At 40.6% G+C, this 16,682-nt stretch overlaps 1 protein-coding gene across 1 annotated transcript in view; it reads left to right on the forward strand.

Annotated features, from left to right (window-relative positions):
• The window catches only part of DGKI (diacylglycerol kinase, iota), a 124,261-nt gene that overhangs the window by 67,098 nt on the left and 40,481 nt on the right, over window positions 1–16,682 (forward strand). The window contains exons 22-25 of the mRNA XM_010156558.1: window positions 4,280–4,349; window positions 5,874–5,914; window positions 7,504–7,655; window positions 8,170–8,295. Of these exons, the coding sequence (XP_010154860.1) occupies window positions 4,280–4,349; window positions 5,874–5,914; window positions 7,504–7,655; window positions 8,170–8,295 (389 nt within the window). The remainder of the gene's footprint in view (window positions 1–4,279; window positions 4,350–5,873; window positions 5,915–7,503; window positions 7,656–8,169; window positions 8,296–16,682) is intronic.

Below are 16,682 nucleotides of genomic sequence, written 5' to 3' on the forward strand. Positions count from 1 at the left end.
GCAGAGATCCAGCTGACGGGAACCCATTGTAGTGAAATGGCAGCTAATTTCTTGGGGCTTCATGATTACCTGAGTGATACGGAATTCCAGTTTGGTCAGAATGCTTGTAAATGCATTGAATGCAGGAAGAAACTATGTGAAAATGCAATTTGGCAGGTTTTCCTGGAGTTGTCGTCTTCATACCAGTTCATGGTTTGCTTTTCTGTCCAATTTTAACCTCGTTTCTTTGACATTTACATCAATCATTGCCCTGGAACTGAGTTTTAGAGCAGTGATAGTGTCTAGCGAATTGGCTAATAAAACAGCATGTATTATTCTGTTCCACTCATTATAAATTAACCTAAGTGGCTGCTGACTGCTCCGTGTGTAGGAAAATGCCTGAGGTAAAATGAAGAACTAAATCTGTGTGTATGGAGAAGGCCAAAAGAAAGTGTAAAATGTTGGAAATCAGCCCCATGTTTGGCTCTAACCTCTGCAGTTATAGCAGTATATGAATTAATTGCCTAGCCATCTCCTCTAGCACCCTTCTGTGTGAAATCCCTAACATGCTGTCAATTATTTATGATGCTACATTTTGCATGCACCCGCCTCTGTGTTTTGTCTTCAGTACTTGTTTATCCTGGATTCTTCAAATATTGGTTTATTCTCAGGGGGCTATTTCTATGAACTACCTTGTTAGGTTAATCTGGGGTTTGTTCCATGTTTTTTGGTATCTGTCTACATATTACAGAAAGAGAAAAGAGCAGGGGATAAAGGGCATAAATAAGGTGCTTGAGTTGAATTGTTTTCTTACCTCACTAATAAGGTATGTTTAGGTCTCATAAATACAATACTCTTGCATGATTCCTCTGCAGCTCAAAACATGGGGCATCAGCAAAACCAATATCAGCAAGCTCAGATGCAAATAAGAAAAATGATGCTAGGGTTGTTTTTCATTCTGTTTTGTTTCTCTAATTAGTTTAATGCTTATGAAATATTCTCATGGGCCTGAGACTTCCTAAGCTAGTACTGCAGTTGAACTGTAGAACAAAGACCATATCACTGTGTGCAATTTGTGACTCAAATTTATATTTACCAGCATTACCCTATCTTCATTTTTCCAGCATTATGTATTCTGCTAGGTCTATCCATTTTTACTCATGTCTCCTCTTTGTATCATCTACATTTTTACTATGCACTGTTATCTTTGGGTGTTTTCTTCCTTTTTTTTTCTTTTTTATCCCAATCCTCACCTTTCTGCAAATAGTGGGATAAATATTAAGACACATAAAACTTTGTGCATGTAGATACATAGACATTAGCAAACCTAGTGGATTTCAGAAAGCCCTTAACTCTCCCACATATGCCTCAGTTGCAATACAAGTAAACCAAAGCATCCCACTACTCCATAAGCCTATATTAGAGAAAGGTATAGGTGTATTTTAAGTCTGATGCTTAAACCACTGAGATATGTCATTTGGTCCCCATGTGCTGAAATAGTTCACTTAATGGAATGTCATGCTGTTGTTGCCTTCATCTCTTCTGTAATGCACAGAAATTGGAGACAAAACCTGTATGTGAGAGCAAGGCTTATGTGATCAAGTAAATCTTTGAGTCTAAATATGGGAGAGAATTGAAGCTGTTTTATTTTTATCAGGGTAGCTATAGGTATCATGCATCAGAAGATATAAATGTTTTGGTTTTTTTTAATCAAGCAAAATCTGCATGTGTCTGCAGTAACATTTCAGACAAGATGTGTTGCCAGGACTATAGCCAAACTCTGGGGCACTGAGGAGACAACAGATGAGTTGTCTGGAACATCTTTGCTTTTCTGTCCTGGATCACCAGAAAGAAAAGGCAATAATAGATGGTTCCAGGAAATCCCAGAGGCCGAAGCTAATAGGATGAATCTTGCAAAAGCTAATGAAATCAATTACATTTTTTAGCATCATGCCAGGCACTGATACACGTTCACCCGGCTGAGAAATGAGTGTCCATCAAAATGCTAGTACTCATCAGAGCTGCCTGAAAACAGCAAACAGTGCATGCAGGTACCCTGCTGACCAGGAAGCTGTGGAAGCCAAGAACTGGTGTGTGACCTCATTTTCTCTCAGGTGGCTGAAACGGTGTCAGATACCTTCAAGTAAATCAAATAATATGTAAATCAAATAGCAATGTCTGCCTCAACTTATGAGGGCATTATATATTCTGTGATCAAGTTGAAAATTGGTTTAGCCAGTCAGACTGAAATGACAATTTCCTTCAGCATTCTTTGAGGTTTTCCCCAGGTTGAAGAAAGCAAACTGCTTCTTCCCTATGATCTTGCTGACACATGTCTGGACAGCCTGAGGAATTGTACTCATGAAACTCCTGTCATTCTGTCAATGTGTTCTTCATTGTTTTCCTAACTTTTTCTCACACGTGGCTACTCAGAGGTTCTAGAAATATGTCAGATTTGCAAACCAGTAAGATAAATTGCTGAGAAACAACTCTTCCTTCTATGTTTTCTTAATGATATAAGCACCAGGCAGTAAAAGCAGAGGATATATATAGGCAACTGCAAATCTTTGAGAATCTGTATGAATGTTCCAGATGTGTTGGAAGTGTTTGATACACCATAACATTTCATTGTAACTGTGGTTTTTATACACTTTTCCTCTTCTTGTATATAAAGCAGCTTCACTTTCCTCCTTCAAACTATGCACATTGTTTTTGCTGCCTGAGGGAATTATGGGTTTTGTGCCATGCAGAGTCTCTCACTTAGGCTGGGTGCTTTTCTCAAAGGTCCTGTAGCTCAGGCTGGAGTGGTGAATTTCTGAGTTCTGCTGGGGGTTAATTCTTTATAGCCCTGTTGTCCGTTCTGGATGAGAACCTGTGATTGCTCTTTTTGGAATGTGTTCTTCCAGCCAGCCTTTACTTTCTGGTGCTGGACCTTCAGACAACTACTGACCTCATACAGCTGTACAGTTCCCTATATGAAAATAATTTGTCCTACATGCTGCTGTTAGGAAAGGTGATGGGCTCCTGTGTGATATTCTGAGACATCCCAGTGAGATATCATTGTATCCTGGTCTGTTTTCACCAATCTAGGTCCATGTTATGGGTATTTGTATATGCACATTATTCACATTCTGTGCTTTCTGAGCACAGCAATGTTTTTCTCAAAGGTACTTTTCCTCCTCATTGTTTCTCCTTTTCTTGCCTTGTGATTTGTTATACCACTCTGTTGTCTGAAGGAGGAGTAAAGTTTAATTTTGAGCCAGTACGTTCTTGAATTTTCATAATTTGCAGATATGCTGATTTTACTGCTTGAGGTATAAATAAGAATAGAGTCTGGCTCTATACAAATTTTGGGTGTGTGCCCAAGATCCGTGCTGGATTGGTCCTGTGCAAATCTATTTGGGTTTAAATGTTGTTTTCCAGTGGCTTTAGGAAGTTGGCTGGCCATCCGCTGGCAGCATGGAGCAGAGCCATGTTTGCCCTCTGCTTTCTGAGGTCCCCTTTGCCTCTCCAGCTCAGTGAGAGCTGAAAAAGCAAGGGGCCGCCTGTTTGACCCCTTGGTGAGTACAGGTTAGGAAGAATACCTTAATTCCTCCCCAGTCATTTGGTTTGGTTACTGAAAGAATGTCTGTTGGCTCCCAAGGAACAGGTGTTTTTAGCCAAAGCAGGAAGATGTTGATGTAGGATGTATGTTTGCTTGGCTGGTGGTGGTCCTCAGGTCTGTGCTTTCTGTACTTGGGGTGCAGAAAATAATGCTTTTATTTTTTACCCTCATGTGCATTCAGGACACACCAGGAACAGGCAAGGTGCGCAATTACCTTGAGTAGCAGATCAGTAGAGGAGGGAAAGTGTGTTGAAATATACTGAGCTAGAATAAGAGAAGCTGACATACACACAAGAAACAAATATAGTAATGAAGAGTCATGGCTGGTTTTTGTTACTGATTTGTATCTTTGACCTTTTCTTTTGCTCCTCTCTGTTCCTGTGTCCCCACAAATAAGTGGGACTGTAGACAGCTGAGAGATCTGGTTTTGATGCAAAGCTTTTTGGAATTGCTGAGCTGAAGGGAGGAGGATAGCCAAGGATGTGTCTGAAGCTAACCGTACCAGTTTACTGTCTTCTATATTGCAGTTGAACCCTGATGTCAGTAAGGAGCAAATCCAATGGGCATGGCCTATGTAGATTTTGCACATTGTGCAGTGTCAGTAGAGTAAAATAAAAAAAGGCAGAGATTAAAAAATAGTCATTTTTAGAGGAAGAAGTTTGTTATTTTTTTATGTCATTTCCCTGCTCTATCCAGGACCAAGAAAGCTCCTTCCCCAGAGTACTTTCTGTTCAGAGGCTCTCTCCTAGATGGTGCTTCCTAGACGGTAAGTGTGTCTCCCTTCCCTTGTGCCTAGCATGCTGCTTGCTTCTGGTGGGCATGTGTAGGGTAACACACTCAGGAATATCACCATGGAGGGGTAACTGTTCCTTATTGTTACACTGAGTGGGTAAAAAATGGGGCTGGGTCCCCCCTTTTCACCTCTGAAAAATGAAACAGGCCCTTTGTCTAGCAATCATAATGTCTGCTGTAGCTCTGTCACCCCAAGGAGGCACGATCTTCTAAGGGTGGTTAGCGGTTTGGTTTATTGGTGTCTCTGCTGTGATGAGCAGCACTTACTGCATGGCACCGCCTGGGCTCAGAGTGCAGCCCACTGTGGCAACACGCTACTCCTGGTATGGCTGCGTTCTTCACTCTGGTTTCAAGTTAATACTGTAGTGTTTAGGTACTGTAGTGTTCAAGTGACAGAAGTGCACCTCCCTTTCCCTGTAAGAATGCACTTCGTGAAACTCCCTGGAGAGCAGCACTTGTATTTGACCCAGACTTTGTCAAAGCAGACGGCTTATCTGGGGCTTCACATCAGGCTCCAGAGCATTGGAATTAGCAGCTAAAATGGATGGCATCTGTTTTTGCAAAAGCTTCAGCATGTGGGGACTGAAATTTTTGTTGTTATACACAAAAACAATTTCTCCTTGACAATTTCTAATCACTCTTCCTTGTCTCTCATGAGGGAAAATGATAAAAAGCATATTGAGAATCTGCTTGGGTTTTGGAGAAAGCTGGGTGGGTACATGAATTCAGTTTTTGTCTTTAGGGATTTGATATTCCCTTGCAGTGCCAAAAACTACAATGCTGCATCTCTGTGCTCTTGTGTCGAAACTCCAGAATGAACGAACCTGATCTCACTGGCCAAAGTAAATGCAAAGCAGAAACAACAAAATCCCATTTGATGAATTGCATTGTACATGATGAAATACCTCTGGGTTTAGTGATACAAATTATTTGGCAGTGACATTATTCATATTAGGTGCTTTATTTAGTGCATTTCCTCTATTTTCATCTGTTTTTCATGAGTAACATAGATTTTCCTTGGGGTATTGGTAATTCAGGGTGAATATCTGTGGCCACACATTTGATTTACAAAGAGCTCCCGAGCATGTTATTGTTCTTTAGATTCAAATTTTGAATGAATCCTATTAGAGCCATCAGTTTCAAGATCTGCTTGCTATACCCTCATTGAACAATGAAGCCTTTTCTGTCACATTTTTAATGTAATCAATTCTTCTTACAAGCCTGAAATCCATTTTATACGCTTTTAAAAATATTTATTTCAAGTCAATAATTTCAGTGAATATTGTTTTGTTAAGCCTCACCTTTAAATTCACCATTTAATGGGATAGGAATGTGGACATAATAAATGAATCCGATTATGTTCTTGTGAAAGAGCTCTAAGTTCACTGACACAGGGGTTGTCTTATGTGGTGGTGATTTTAGCTCAGCCCGTCTTGTCCATGCAGTTCTGCTCAGAACATTTTCTTCACTGCAGCTCTGTTGTTTCTCTGTCTTGCAGCAACTTCTGCTGATCGTTTTTACCGCATTGACAGATCTCAGGTAAATCTTTATTCAGTTACTGTTTCTATAGATTTTTTTTTTTTAAAGCTATGTTAAAAGCACCTTAAAATGAATTATCTGCCATTCCTCCAGTGTATTCTACAATGTTACTGATGTCCCATGAAAAGTAGAGAAAAAAACTGGGATGTTTTTTAGTCGATATAATTCACATTGCTTCACTGAAGTCTTATATCTGCTGACCATCTGCCCTTCTGTTTACAACTGATCTGATGTACAGATCAGAATTTTCTACATTTGTCAACCTTATCAAGCCTTACTAAGGGCATCTGTGTGACACCAGACTATTTGAGTTTATCTTTTCACCAATGCTTTTAGTCACTAGAGGTCCTGACCCCTCTGTGTGTGACATGGAGTAATTATGGAAATTAAGGTAAACTTACAGGTTGAGAATTAGGAACAGAGATGCATCAGATATTCCTGAGGAAGCCCAAAAGGAGCGTGTAGCTCTATTACATGTTTGAATCTGATATATTCAAACATGCAATATAGATTTGACAATCTGGTTATATTTTCTGAAAGACACTTAGAAAATGTTACAGAGCTTTCGGTGTTGCTGGTTTGTACCAGAACAGGCCAATTAGTAGCTCAGCTTTAAGTGCAAACTGTTTCACATAGTGGTCGTTTGTATGTGGTCCCCTTGAGAAGGGTGTAGATGGTTTCTGAATCACATGAACAGCTGACTGTTTCCTAGCAAAAGCAGCTGGTGGTTTAGTTCAATCAGAAGGAGCCGTGGCTTTAGTTCAGAGGTCCCAGGTTCAGTGTAGTTACCACGAGGCTTCTTTGCTCACAGCTGTATAAATGCTTTCATGAAGTTATATTTTAACATTTGGAAAGCAATGGTAAAGAAGATGCTGCTACAGGTTCAATTGGGCAATGCAACTCTGTTTGGCTTATTCAGCATTTTTTAATACTTGACTCTGTACAAATTGTCATCTTTCTCTCTTCCTCCTTTGTCCTGTGCTTCTGCGGGGAAAAGATCAGTATTGTGTGATGGTCCCAGTGCACAAACGATGGGCAGTTTCCTGCCCATTTGCCTGCATAGACAGGCCTCTTCACGTTCGGTGTTTTTTGAAGGACAATGAAGCTTCTGTGTCAAAACAACAAAGAGGGACTGAGAAGGAGAACTTTGGTAATGGAGATGTGAAACCAGGATGTACAAGCAATAGAGCTCTGGGAGAGTACCCCCAAACAATGGAAAACTGTCAGCCATCAGCGGAGGGCAGATATTAGGTGTTGGGCCTCAGTTAGAAGTGCAAACCTTGGCTTCCTGGGTAGACCTCCAGGTTTCATCTGAATAACATACAGCCACTGAAGAACAGCCTGTGAATGTGAAGGTTTCTGGTTGGGAATCTTGTTTGGCTTGAAATCAGTGAAGCATTTGCTGGTGACTTCAGTGGCATTGGTTTTCGAGTGTGTTTATGTATGTGCACTTAAGTATATACACAGATGTCCCGTGAATGCTCTTCAGAGACCCTGATGTGCACCCGGCTTTCCTGGAGCCATCTGGGTTCTTTGAGAGACCAGTGATGCTTCAGGTTTAATATTCATTCCTTGTGTCACTCCAACAGGAACATTTGCACTTTGTGACAGAAATTTCGCAGGACGAGATTTTTATTCTGGACCCGGAGCTGGTAATGTCACAGCAGGTGGGGACGCCACCAGGAAGGCCTCTGGGTGAGTGGTGCTGGGATCTGACCTTCAGAAGCTGTATTAGAGTAGGGCATTTCTTTTCTGGTCCCCTTTTCTGAAGGACTGAGAGATATGGGAGGGCAGATCTGAGGTGGGGAGCTGGGGACAGGATCAGATGCAGCCATGGTAATGATAGAAGGACAGTGGAATATCATCTACTCCGTTAGGCATCCTGGAGCACACAGAAGGACTAACGGACTTTGACACTTTTCAAACTCCTTACACCCCCAACTGTATCTTTCCCAACAGAAATCTGTATCGATAAGTTACAAAACCCATCTCTCCATGGTTGAGGCTACGATACCACTGTATGAGACCCTGAACCTCTTTGTGCCTAAGAACGATGGTAGAATGTCTCCCTCTCTTCTCATCCTTTGGGAATTCATCTTTAGCAAGAGCCTCATGCTCATAGTGAATTAAGCTAATCAAGTTTGCCAAGGGTTGAAAGATGCTGGGAACCAGTAAGTGTAAGATAGCTTCAAAGTGGACCATGCAAGGTAATTTCTGAGGGGTGAATGCCTTTCTCTTCCTTCTTCCCTCCCTAGAATATCAGATCGGTGGAACCCTGCGGTTCGAAAGAGGATGCTGAGTGACAGTGGCCTTGGCAAGATTTCCCCACACTACGAGGTACCTGACAAACAAAAGGACGCCAGCCAGACACATATGCTGCAGTAAGAGCCCTCTGCATTTCTCTGCTTGATGATGCACTGTCACCATCACCACAGGCAGCTCTCGTTGGCTCCTTTAAGCTTAATGAACTGTGCTGATGTCCTGAACTTAGAGAAGTCATTTCGTTGCTTCCCTTTTGCTCCTCCCATTTCTTCCTTTCTCCATTATTATATGTTTTATTGCTCTGGCATCCTACACTCTTAATAAACCTAGATCCAAGTTTTCAAAAGTAAAAAACATTATTTTGGATGCCTGAAGTTCCAGCTGAGGGAACCTTCATGGCAACTTGTTATGAGAGACTGAAGCTCTCGCCCTTAAGGTATCTCTGATGCAATGTGACAGGGCAGAAACCTCTACAGTTGCTGCTTATTTTCAAAGATGTAGGCAATAGTTTCTATATAATCTTGAAACAGATATATCATTGTCAGTGTAGGGTGACTAAAGATTGGTTTTGTTAATGATAATTCCTTCACGTAAGAGATTTTTACCACTGCAATCCTGTTTGCTATGTTCAGATTTGTGTAAGGTCATCTCTTACTCTATTTTAGAAGTAGTTCTCAGCTTTTCGGTCCTTTCACTTCAGATTTTCAAAACCAGCAGTAGGTCCATAATCCCTACTGAAGCTTAGGTGGGAGGCACCTGTCTGAACGTTGTTGCTGGCTTTGAAAAATTCTAGTGTAAATATTTTTTTTCCCTCCAAAGTATGTAATGTATAATTGTGTACGTCACTTGTATTGTGTATTGTTGTATTGTATCTGAATCCCTATGGTCAGGTTTTAAAAGTTAGTACAGAAAAATTAAAAATAGGGACCATGTGGTGGTTCTTTCACTTTGCCTTTCTGTCTCAGATGTGCATGGAACGGGGCTGTAAGGCGCCTGCTGAGTCTAATTCCAGGGCAGATGCAATGTGGATGAGATGCAATGTGGATGGCAGGCTGCATAGCCATGTGGCTCCAAACTGGAAACTTTCCAGCAAAATGGAAACTGCTGATGTGAGAAGGAGATGTAAGAAAGGGCAATCTGGGTAGCACTGCCAGGAAACACTGACCTGGTTTTCTCCCATTATCCTGAGGGGTTTTGGATCAGGTGTGTTTTGTCCTCTTTGCAGTGCAAAGGATGGTGGATTGTGGTGCAGTTTTCCAGACTGGAATGGCAGGGCCTGAAACATGGGGCTTGCAGAGCTGGGAGAAAAATGATGCCTAGACACTTTTAGGCAGTGTGGAGAGATGGTGACAACATGTGGACTAACTTCTCATTGATGAGGAACAATTTTGCTTACATCAGCATGACTGAAAATGTGTGCTTAGCAGGAACAATTATGTTTGTCTGGGGTAGACTTATTAATTACAAGCAAAGTCAGTAGCACTGCCCATAGTAAAGTGTACCTGTCACTGCCTGCTATAAGGAACTGTTTCCTTTATAGTTTTACTAAACTTTAATTGTTTTGGCTGAAATTTTTCATGGTAAGACTCAGCTTTTGACTGATTCCTTCTCTTTTTCTTAAAGTTAAAACTTTAAGAAAAAGTCTGCTTCTGAAGACAAGATTTGTGGGAAATGCAATGCTTTAAATTACCTTATTTAAAATAAATTAATCCAGTAGTTGTTTCCTGAGACATTTTAGTGTGGGTAGTGGAATGAACTTCACTGGAATGAAATTTTGGAGGCTTGGCATCTCAACAAAGTGACACCATAATATGGAAAGATGCTTTTTGCTGTATTGAGAAAAGCATCCCTGCATGTTGTAGACATCTCAGATTCAAGAGCTTTGCTTGCAAAAGTTTCCATCTGCATTTGCTCACAGAGTAGTTATGCCCCTCTTTACCAAATTCTGGTTGCAGGCCTGTCCACCAGGCTGAAGGAAAGGGGGGCTGTGCTGCTCACCACCTGATCTCCAGTGGCAAGGAGAAAAGGGAAGCAGCAGTCATGGTCAAAGAGAGATGGGTCAGGAAAAGTGTATGATGGAACCAGGAAAAGAGATTGGAAGAGCCAAAGGAATAGAAGCAAAAAGGGAGTATGTGCAGGACCCTGGGGAACAGGGACAGGGGATGAGAGCTAGCAATTAGGAGTACAGAGGACATAGAAATTTGTAGGAAATCAGAATGGGAATAATGAAAAAGAGGAAGAGGACATGGGATACAGATAAGGCAAGAGGTGAGTGAGACATATTAGGGACCTGGGGAAAAGGTCTGTGGTTGTTTCCCTCCAGAATCTGGAGTTCTGGGCTTCTGCAGATTATTCATTATACTGGTGGGCAAGCTCTGAACTGTGTTTAGACACCGCCTCATTTGCTGCCAAGTTTGGCAGTGTATAGTAAATAAGGCAGGGGACTGCAGTGGAGAGAGCAAAGTATTATTACAGTTAAGGCAGTTGAATGCTGCTCTGGAGAACTGGCTTCTTCCCTCACAGAATTTCTGACTGATAGAGATTTAAAACAAACTTTCCACAAATGACCAGTAACAACGGGCTTCTCATTCTATTCATGTCCACTGTGAAGTAGGCTGGGTTTCTGGGAGGCAGTTACAAGGAAACTTTGAAAGAGAGTAAAAGGCTGGAAACTGAGAAATTGGCTTTCTGTGTGCCTCAGGTTGTATTACCAAAATGAATGGAAAGTTTGTGCTTTCCTTCCTTCTGAATCTCAATTTCCCAGCTGCAGAATACAGATAATACTGCAACCTCACCTTAGAGAAGCACAGCGAGGGTAAATTTCATGGTCACACACAAGAAACTCGGATACCATGGGGATAGTCTGTCAGAGATGCTTAGGAGAAAATGATTCATTTTACATTCTGCACACAGTTTTGGTAGTGTGGAATAAATAAATCTTGTGGCTGTGCACTGCATATACAAAATACAAAAGGATATCAAGCAGGCCTCTACTTAAACAGAGGGAAGAGTCCAGTCCAGTAGTGGGTGGCACTGTGATTAAAGCTTGTCAGAATGCTTGAGTGCAACAGGACTGGAGTATTATGGTCAGATGACATGAGCTCTGGCATTTCCAGGCATCGGGATGATTGACATTACAACCTAAAAAAGGTATCTTTCTAATAAGGCACTTGAAAGAAAAACCTAAGAAAGTACCATTAAATTTTGGCAGCTGAAGTAGCTCACATGTTCTTTACAGAGGTTTGTCCCTCCAGAAATTACTTTACAAATAAAACATGTGGAAAGGATTTTACCAAAATTCACAAAAAGGAATATGACAGAGCACAGAGGGGACAATTTATCCTGTACATGGAGTTCTCATGAATCTTTTAAGACTCATTAATGACCAGTGTTTTACATCTAGTGCAAAATACTGTACAGAACTTCCAGCTCAAAGTGCAGTACCCTACAGCCTGTCACTAAGGCAAGTGACAGGAGACTTGCTGTGAGAGAAAGTGTTATCAGTTGACTCACTGGGTCTGTTTTCTCAGTGGTCATTTTTTTCCCAAACAGGGGTTGGGAGTGAGCCTCTTTGATGTGAGGAGCAGATTAGACCACAGTTGGTTGTAGTATGACTGCAGCCTGCTTAGTGTCTCTGGCATTGCTATATGTGTGTGTGTGTATATATATATATGTATATATATAAAACCTCTTTAAGATGAAGTAATTATTTCTGACAAGTAAGGAGTATAGCTAAAAAGACAAGGTATGCAAATAGAGATATCTGTTAAATGATTTCCACCAATAGAGGTAAAAAAGAGAATATGTGATCCAAAAATAATGAAGTTTGGTGCTGCTTTTGATCACAAGCCATTGGGGTAAAGAGTAATTTGAATGTAATGGTTTTGAGGCAAGGGTCATTCTGAGAGAAAATTATTTATGCTTTTGTTTTTAATTAAGTGAGCTTCATGGTAGTTAATTTTCACGTGGTTTTGATCAATAGTTTTTCATGTTTTGCTCCCTTTCTGACAGCTCTTTGATGTGTGATCGATGTGTGGAGTGGACAGGACATGTAACAGCATCTTGATGCAGTTAGCAGGAACTGGGGCAGATCATAGTTTAATAGGAACATCAAATTAGTGTGAAAGATGAATACAAAAAAACCCAGTGGGAAGACAGTTACTTGAACTACCGGTGCTTGATCTTGAAAAAATGCTAAGTATTCTGGGCTGCCTCCACTCAAGCATGTAATTAGACCCTTCCTTTGAACACGAGTGGGCTCATCACCCTGGTTTATCCTATGGTCAGATGGTGCAGTGAGATGGGGATAACCATTCTCTCATAGCCTAGTGTAAACATTCATTGTTGACTATGCACTTCTCTTCCTAGTTATGTGTTTGTCACTCTGTTATGGTAAGACAGCTGGAAAATAAAATAAAAATCACAACAGCATACAAAAATGAAAAGTTGACTGTGCCTTGGAAGAGGTTTAACCTACATCTTTAATTAAAGGAATTAATTTTCCCGTTGTCTGGGGCAGTAACAACCACTCTTCCAGCATCTGTCCAGCTATGATGGTAATGTGTTTCCAAAGCTGCTAGGTGCATTGTCTGAGCTGTGTGCATGGCTCGTGAAGGGTGGGCAAAGGTTGGCTAGGATGCCATCTGGTCCTGTCAGGGAGAGGAAGAAAAAATGCCTGTAGGGGCTGGAAGGTGGCTGCAGCCCTTTACACAAAATAGAAAATAATTATCTAGTAATACCACCCAGGCACTGCTTTATGAGGCAATAATAACAGTTCTAAAGAGGGAAGAAGAAAAAGGCTGAATACTGAGTGTTCTAACTCAGCCACAAGAATCAGATCATTGGCCAGGAAATCAGAGTGACAGTATAGATGTCACAAGATGGTTTGGGGATTTTATAATAAGAGAAATCTTTGTGTGGTACAAGGTCAGAAGAGCACCAGGGGTGCAAGTTTGCATGTAGAAAGAAGGAATGCTCATCTAGTGAAAGCTAAGGAAATACAAAGCAGTGACTCTTAGGACTTGAACATGCTAGGCAGGAGCTGCCTAGTGATAGTGAACCTTTAATTGCGAAGGTTAGTGAAGACTTGAAACATTCAAGTGTTTCCCTAAAACCTTGCACTGGAAAACTCAACATCATCTCTTAAATAGGCAGAATAGTCTGCCCTGGTGTGTTCTGATAGGAAAATCAGAACTAGTTTTCTGGTTCAGATTTAGTTCAAGCTGTGTTTGTAAGATTAAGCCGCAGGAGTGAAGTGTGTATGTTTTAGCCAGCTATTTGTACACCTGTACTTTCAAATGTTTAAAATCCCAGATGAGTACTGACTGCTTTCAAACAAATCTTATTTCAGTGAGGGCATAAATGACCATCTCATCTTCCTGTGTAGTCCTTATAATAGATTTAGAGCACAAGAAATTACAGTGACTTTTTATGCTTGACTTTGCCTTACCTTTTTCTTCTGTTGTCTTAGGTAGTTTTACCAATAGCTTCTAAGGTACCACTCTCACTACCTTAAAGTGAGTCATGAGAAAGATTTTCCTGAAGAAGCTCTCCACCTTTCACTAGGAAAGTGATATTAAAAAGGAAGAGGTGTTAGTGAAAGGAAAGATGAGGACTCAAAGAAGAGGAAAAGTGATGTAAAGAGGACTGAGAATGGTTCAGGGAAAGGTAAACATGGGTTAAATAGGGAAAGTACTTTGAAGAAGGAAAAAAAAAAAGAGCAAATGGATAAGAAATTGTTTTGAGGGAAAACAAGTTCTCTGAATCAGACTGAGTGAGAAAAAGTGATGCATCTCAGTGTGGGGTCGGGTCCTGCATTTTGAAAGCTCTCACTGTTGTCAGTGTGATGCAGTCACAATACTTAAGATCTCAGGTGCATTTCAGATGGAATCTACAATTTAACCACCATTAGGAGATATTTTCTGCAGTTGCTGCTGTAAATCTTTCCCCACACCCAATTCTGGAGACTTTTTTTGATAAAAGAGGATACCTGTTAATTTTTTTAGACTCTAGTGTCCCAGTACATGAAATAATGAATTTCATGCACTTTATGCTCCTGTTGTGAATATTAATTCTCTCCATATACTTCAAGATTTTATCCACCTTCATTGCTTTTTGAGATTTTCAGTAGGGAAAAAGAGGATAAATATTGGTTTCCTCTGGAATTCTGCCTTGAATATATGTGCCGGCAGTTCTGAAAAGATGTATTTCTGCCCTTTTTCATTCCCTTAAGAATTTACAATGTAACAATAAAATCTAGCAGAATTTTGGCATTGCTTGAATAATTTGTCTTGAAGTTTCATTTCTTGACATCCAGGAAAAAAATCCAGCCTGGCAGACAATGGAGAGGTTCTTAAAAATGGTGGAATTTAGCTGAAAATAGGACCGTGTTTTTTCTGTGAGATCCCGATGTTTTGAAAATCAAACCTTTCCAGAAATAGTTTGAATCTCTTATTTTCTCTGTATAGTAAGTTCAGCACAGAGCTACTCAAAACCAGGATAGTTATTTTTATTTTGTGGTACAGTCATTGAATACAAGAACAATCTGGAGACTGTAGCAGTGCAGACAGAAATAAATCCCAGTGAAATTCATAGTCTTTCCAGATTGACAGGAGAGAAAAATCTTGTTTAGTGCCCAGTGCTGCTTTCCAGCCTGTGGGATTTCAAATGTTTCCTTAAGGACAACTACTGCTGCTGGTATCTGTTACTATTTGGAAGCTAATTTGAGTGTCCAGCTTTTACAATTTTTTGACAAGTTGTTTTTTTTTCTTCTGCAGCTACTTTTACAGCAACCTCAAGTACAGCTGTAGATACAGAATATATATGAATTTATGAAATAGTTTGTCATGAAACTGGAAATAAGACTTTTACCTGCACAAACATTAATTTCCAAGTTAGTTTTGATCCTCTCCCACACTGTCACTTAATCCATGTCCACTTTCCCTAAGCAATGTCTCTAGTTCTCATGATGTTCATCCCTACCATAGCCAGGAGGAGGGGCTCTTGGACATGTCTGGTTAGTAGACACAGCTTGACTCAACTGCTGAAATACAAACACAGTTTAGAGGGGAAAATACATCGCAGGGGATGGAGACGAATGTCGGCACCAAAATATCTTTTCAAAGACTGGCCTGCGTGAGGGATGTTTTATGGTATATCCAGAGCGTGTGACACACAGACTGTACGTGAGGTAAACACGAGAACAATTGTTCTCAACTCAGTATTCAAGAGGCTTTGCATTACTTCAGCCATGTTGGTACCATCTCAGGGATGGTTCTGGGCATGGGAAAATCATGGCATTTTGCTCTAATGCCTGGAGATACGGAAGCAGGACTTGGGAAGGTGTCACCACGTACAGTGCCTGCTATGGCAGGGGATGAGCCATGGCTCCATGGTGATTGCACCCACCAGACCAGAGGGACCTTTGCAAACAGTGAGAATCAGATGAGTCAGAAAACCGTTTAACATGAGCTTTCAGCAACTTGGGTATTGCCTGTAAATGATTGAATACCTGGAAAACCTTATTTAATCACCTCAAAAATTTGTAGTATTTTTATGTCGCTACTGCCAAAGTCTGACCTTGTCTCCAGAGAACTGGGGTGTATAAAAAAAAAAAAGGGTTTTACTTATTACATTTTATGCAACAGTCATTAGTGTTTGGTACTTGCATATCATCCTGGCAACCCCTTTCACAGTAATACTGAGCTTTAAGACATGTCTTTAGCTTCTGCTCCTGTTAACCATCATTGGAAAAGGAAGAAATCTGAATCTGGTTTAGATTTGCATGCATGTGGCCTTATATATGTATGTGAGTATAATGCAAATAGTGTTTATTTTCTTCCAGAATTAAGTTTCCAGCCTTTGCTGTGAGGTGCTAAGGGGTTTTAACAAGAGTAGGCATATCTGATGAGGTGGGTTTGTGATTCTGCCCTTTCAATATGTGGCAGAAATAGAGTATATCCTGTACTGCATCCTGTAGGATGCTTTTTTTTCCTCATCAGTACTTATTATCAAATAATTTTATTTTTCAAAATGTAGCTCCCCACAGTGGATTGGGTAGGATTTTAACTACTTCTTTTCCCACCCACCTGGCCCAAGCCCTCAGAATGAGGGTTCTTAATGATTTTTGTAGCATCTCAACACCTGATGCACAGCTGAGGAAATTCACTCTGCTGACAAATTATTTTGGCAGACAGTGACATGCAAAGCATGAGATTACAAATTGGCTTCTTTAGAGAGATCTTGCATCTTGACTGGAATTCTGCTTTCCAAAAGGGAAATGCAAGAAGTCCAGCTCTCCTCTCCTCCTTAGGGTGATTTTAAGCAGCGGAATATGCACATGCTTGACAAAGAGACCTACCTACGCCTAAAAAGTTGAAAAAGTCAACTACCATCTGGCTTGAAAATGCTTTCTGAATAGTTCCAGTAGATAAGAGAATGAAAAAGAGTTTTCCAAGTGGAATATAAGTTTTTTTTGTTGGAGTGTGTTTAAAGGATGAAATTGATG

The sequence above is a fragment of the Eurypyga helias genome, unplaced genomic scaffold (assembly GCF_000690775.1).
Source record: "Eurypyga helias isolate BGI_N326 unplaced genomic scaffold, ASM69077v1 scaffold11328, whole genome shotgun sequence".
Classification (NCBI taxonomy): Eukaryota; Metazoa; Chordata; class Aves; order Eurypygiformes; family Eurypygidae; genus Eurypyga; species Eurypyga helias.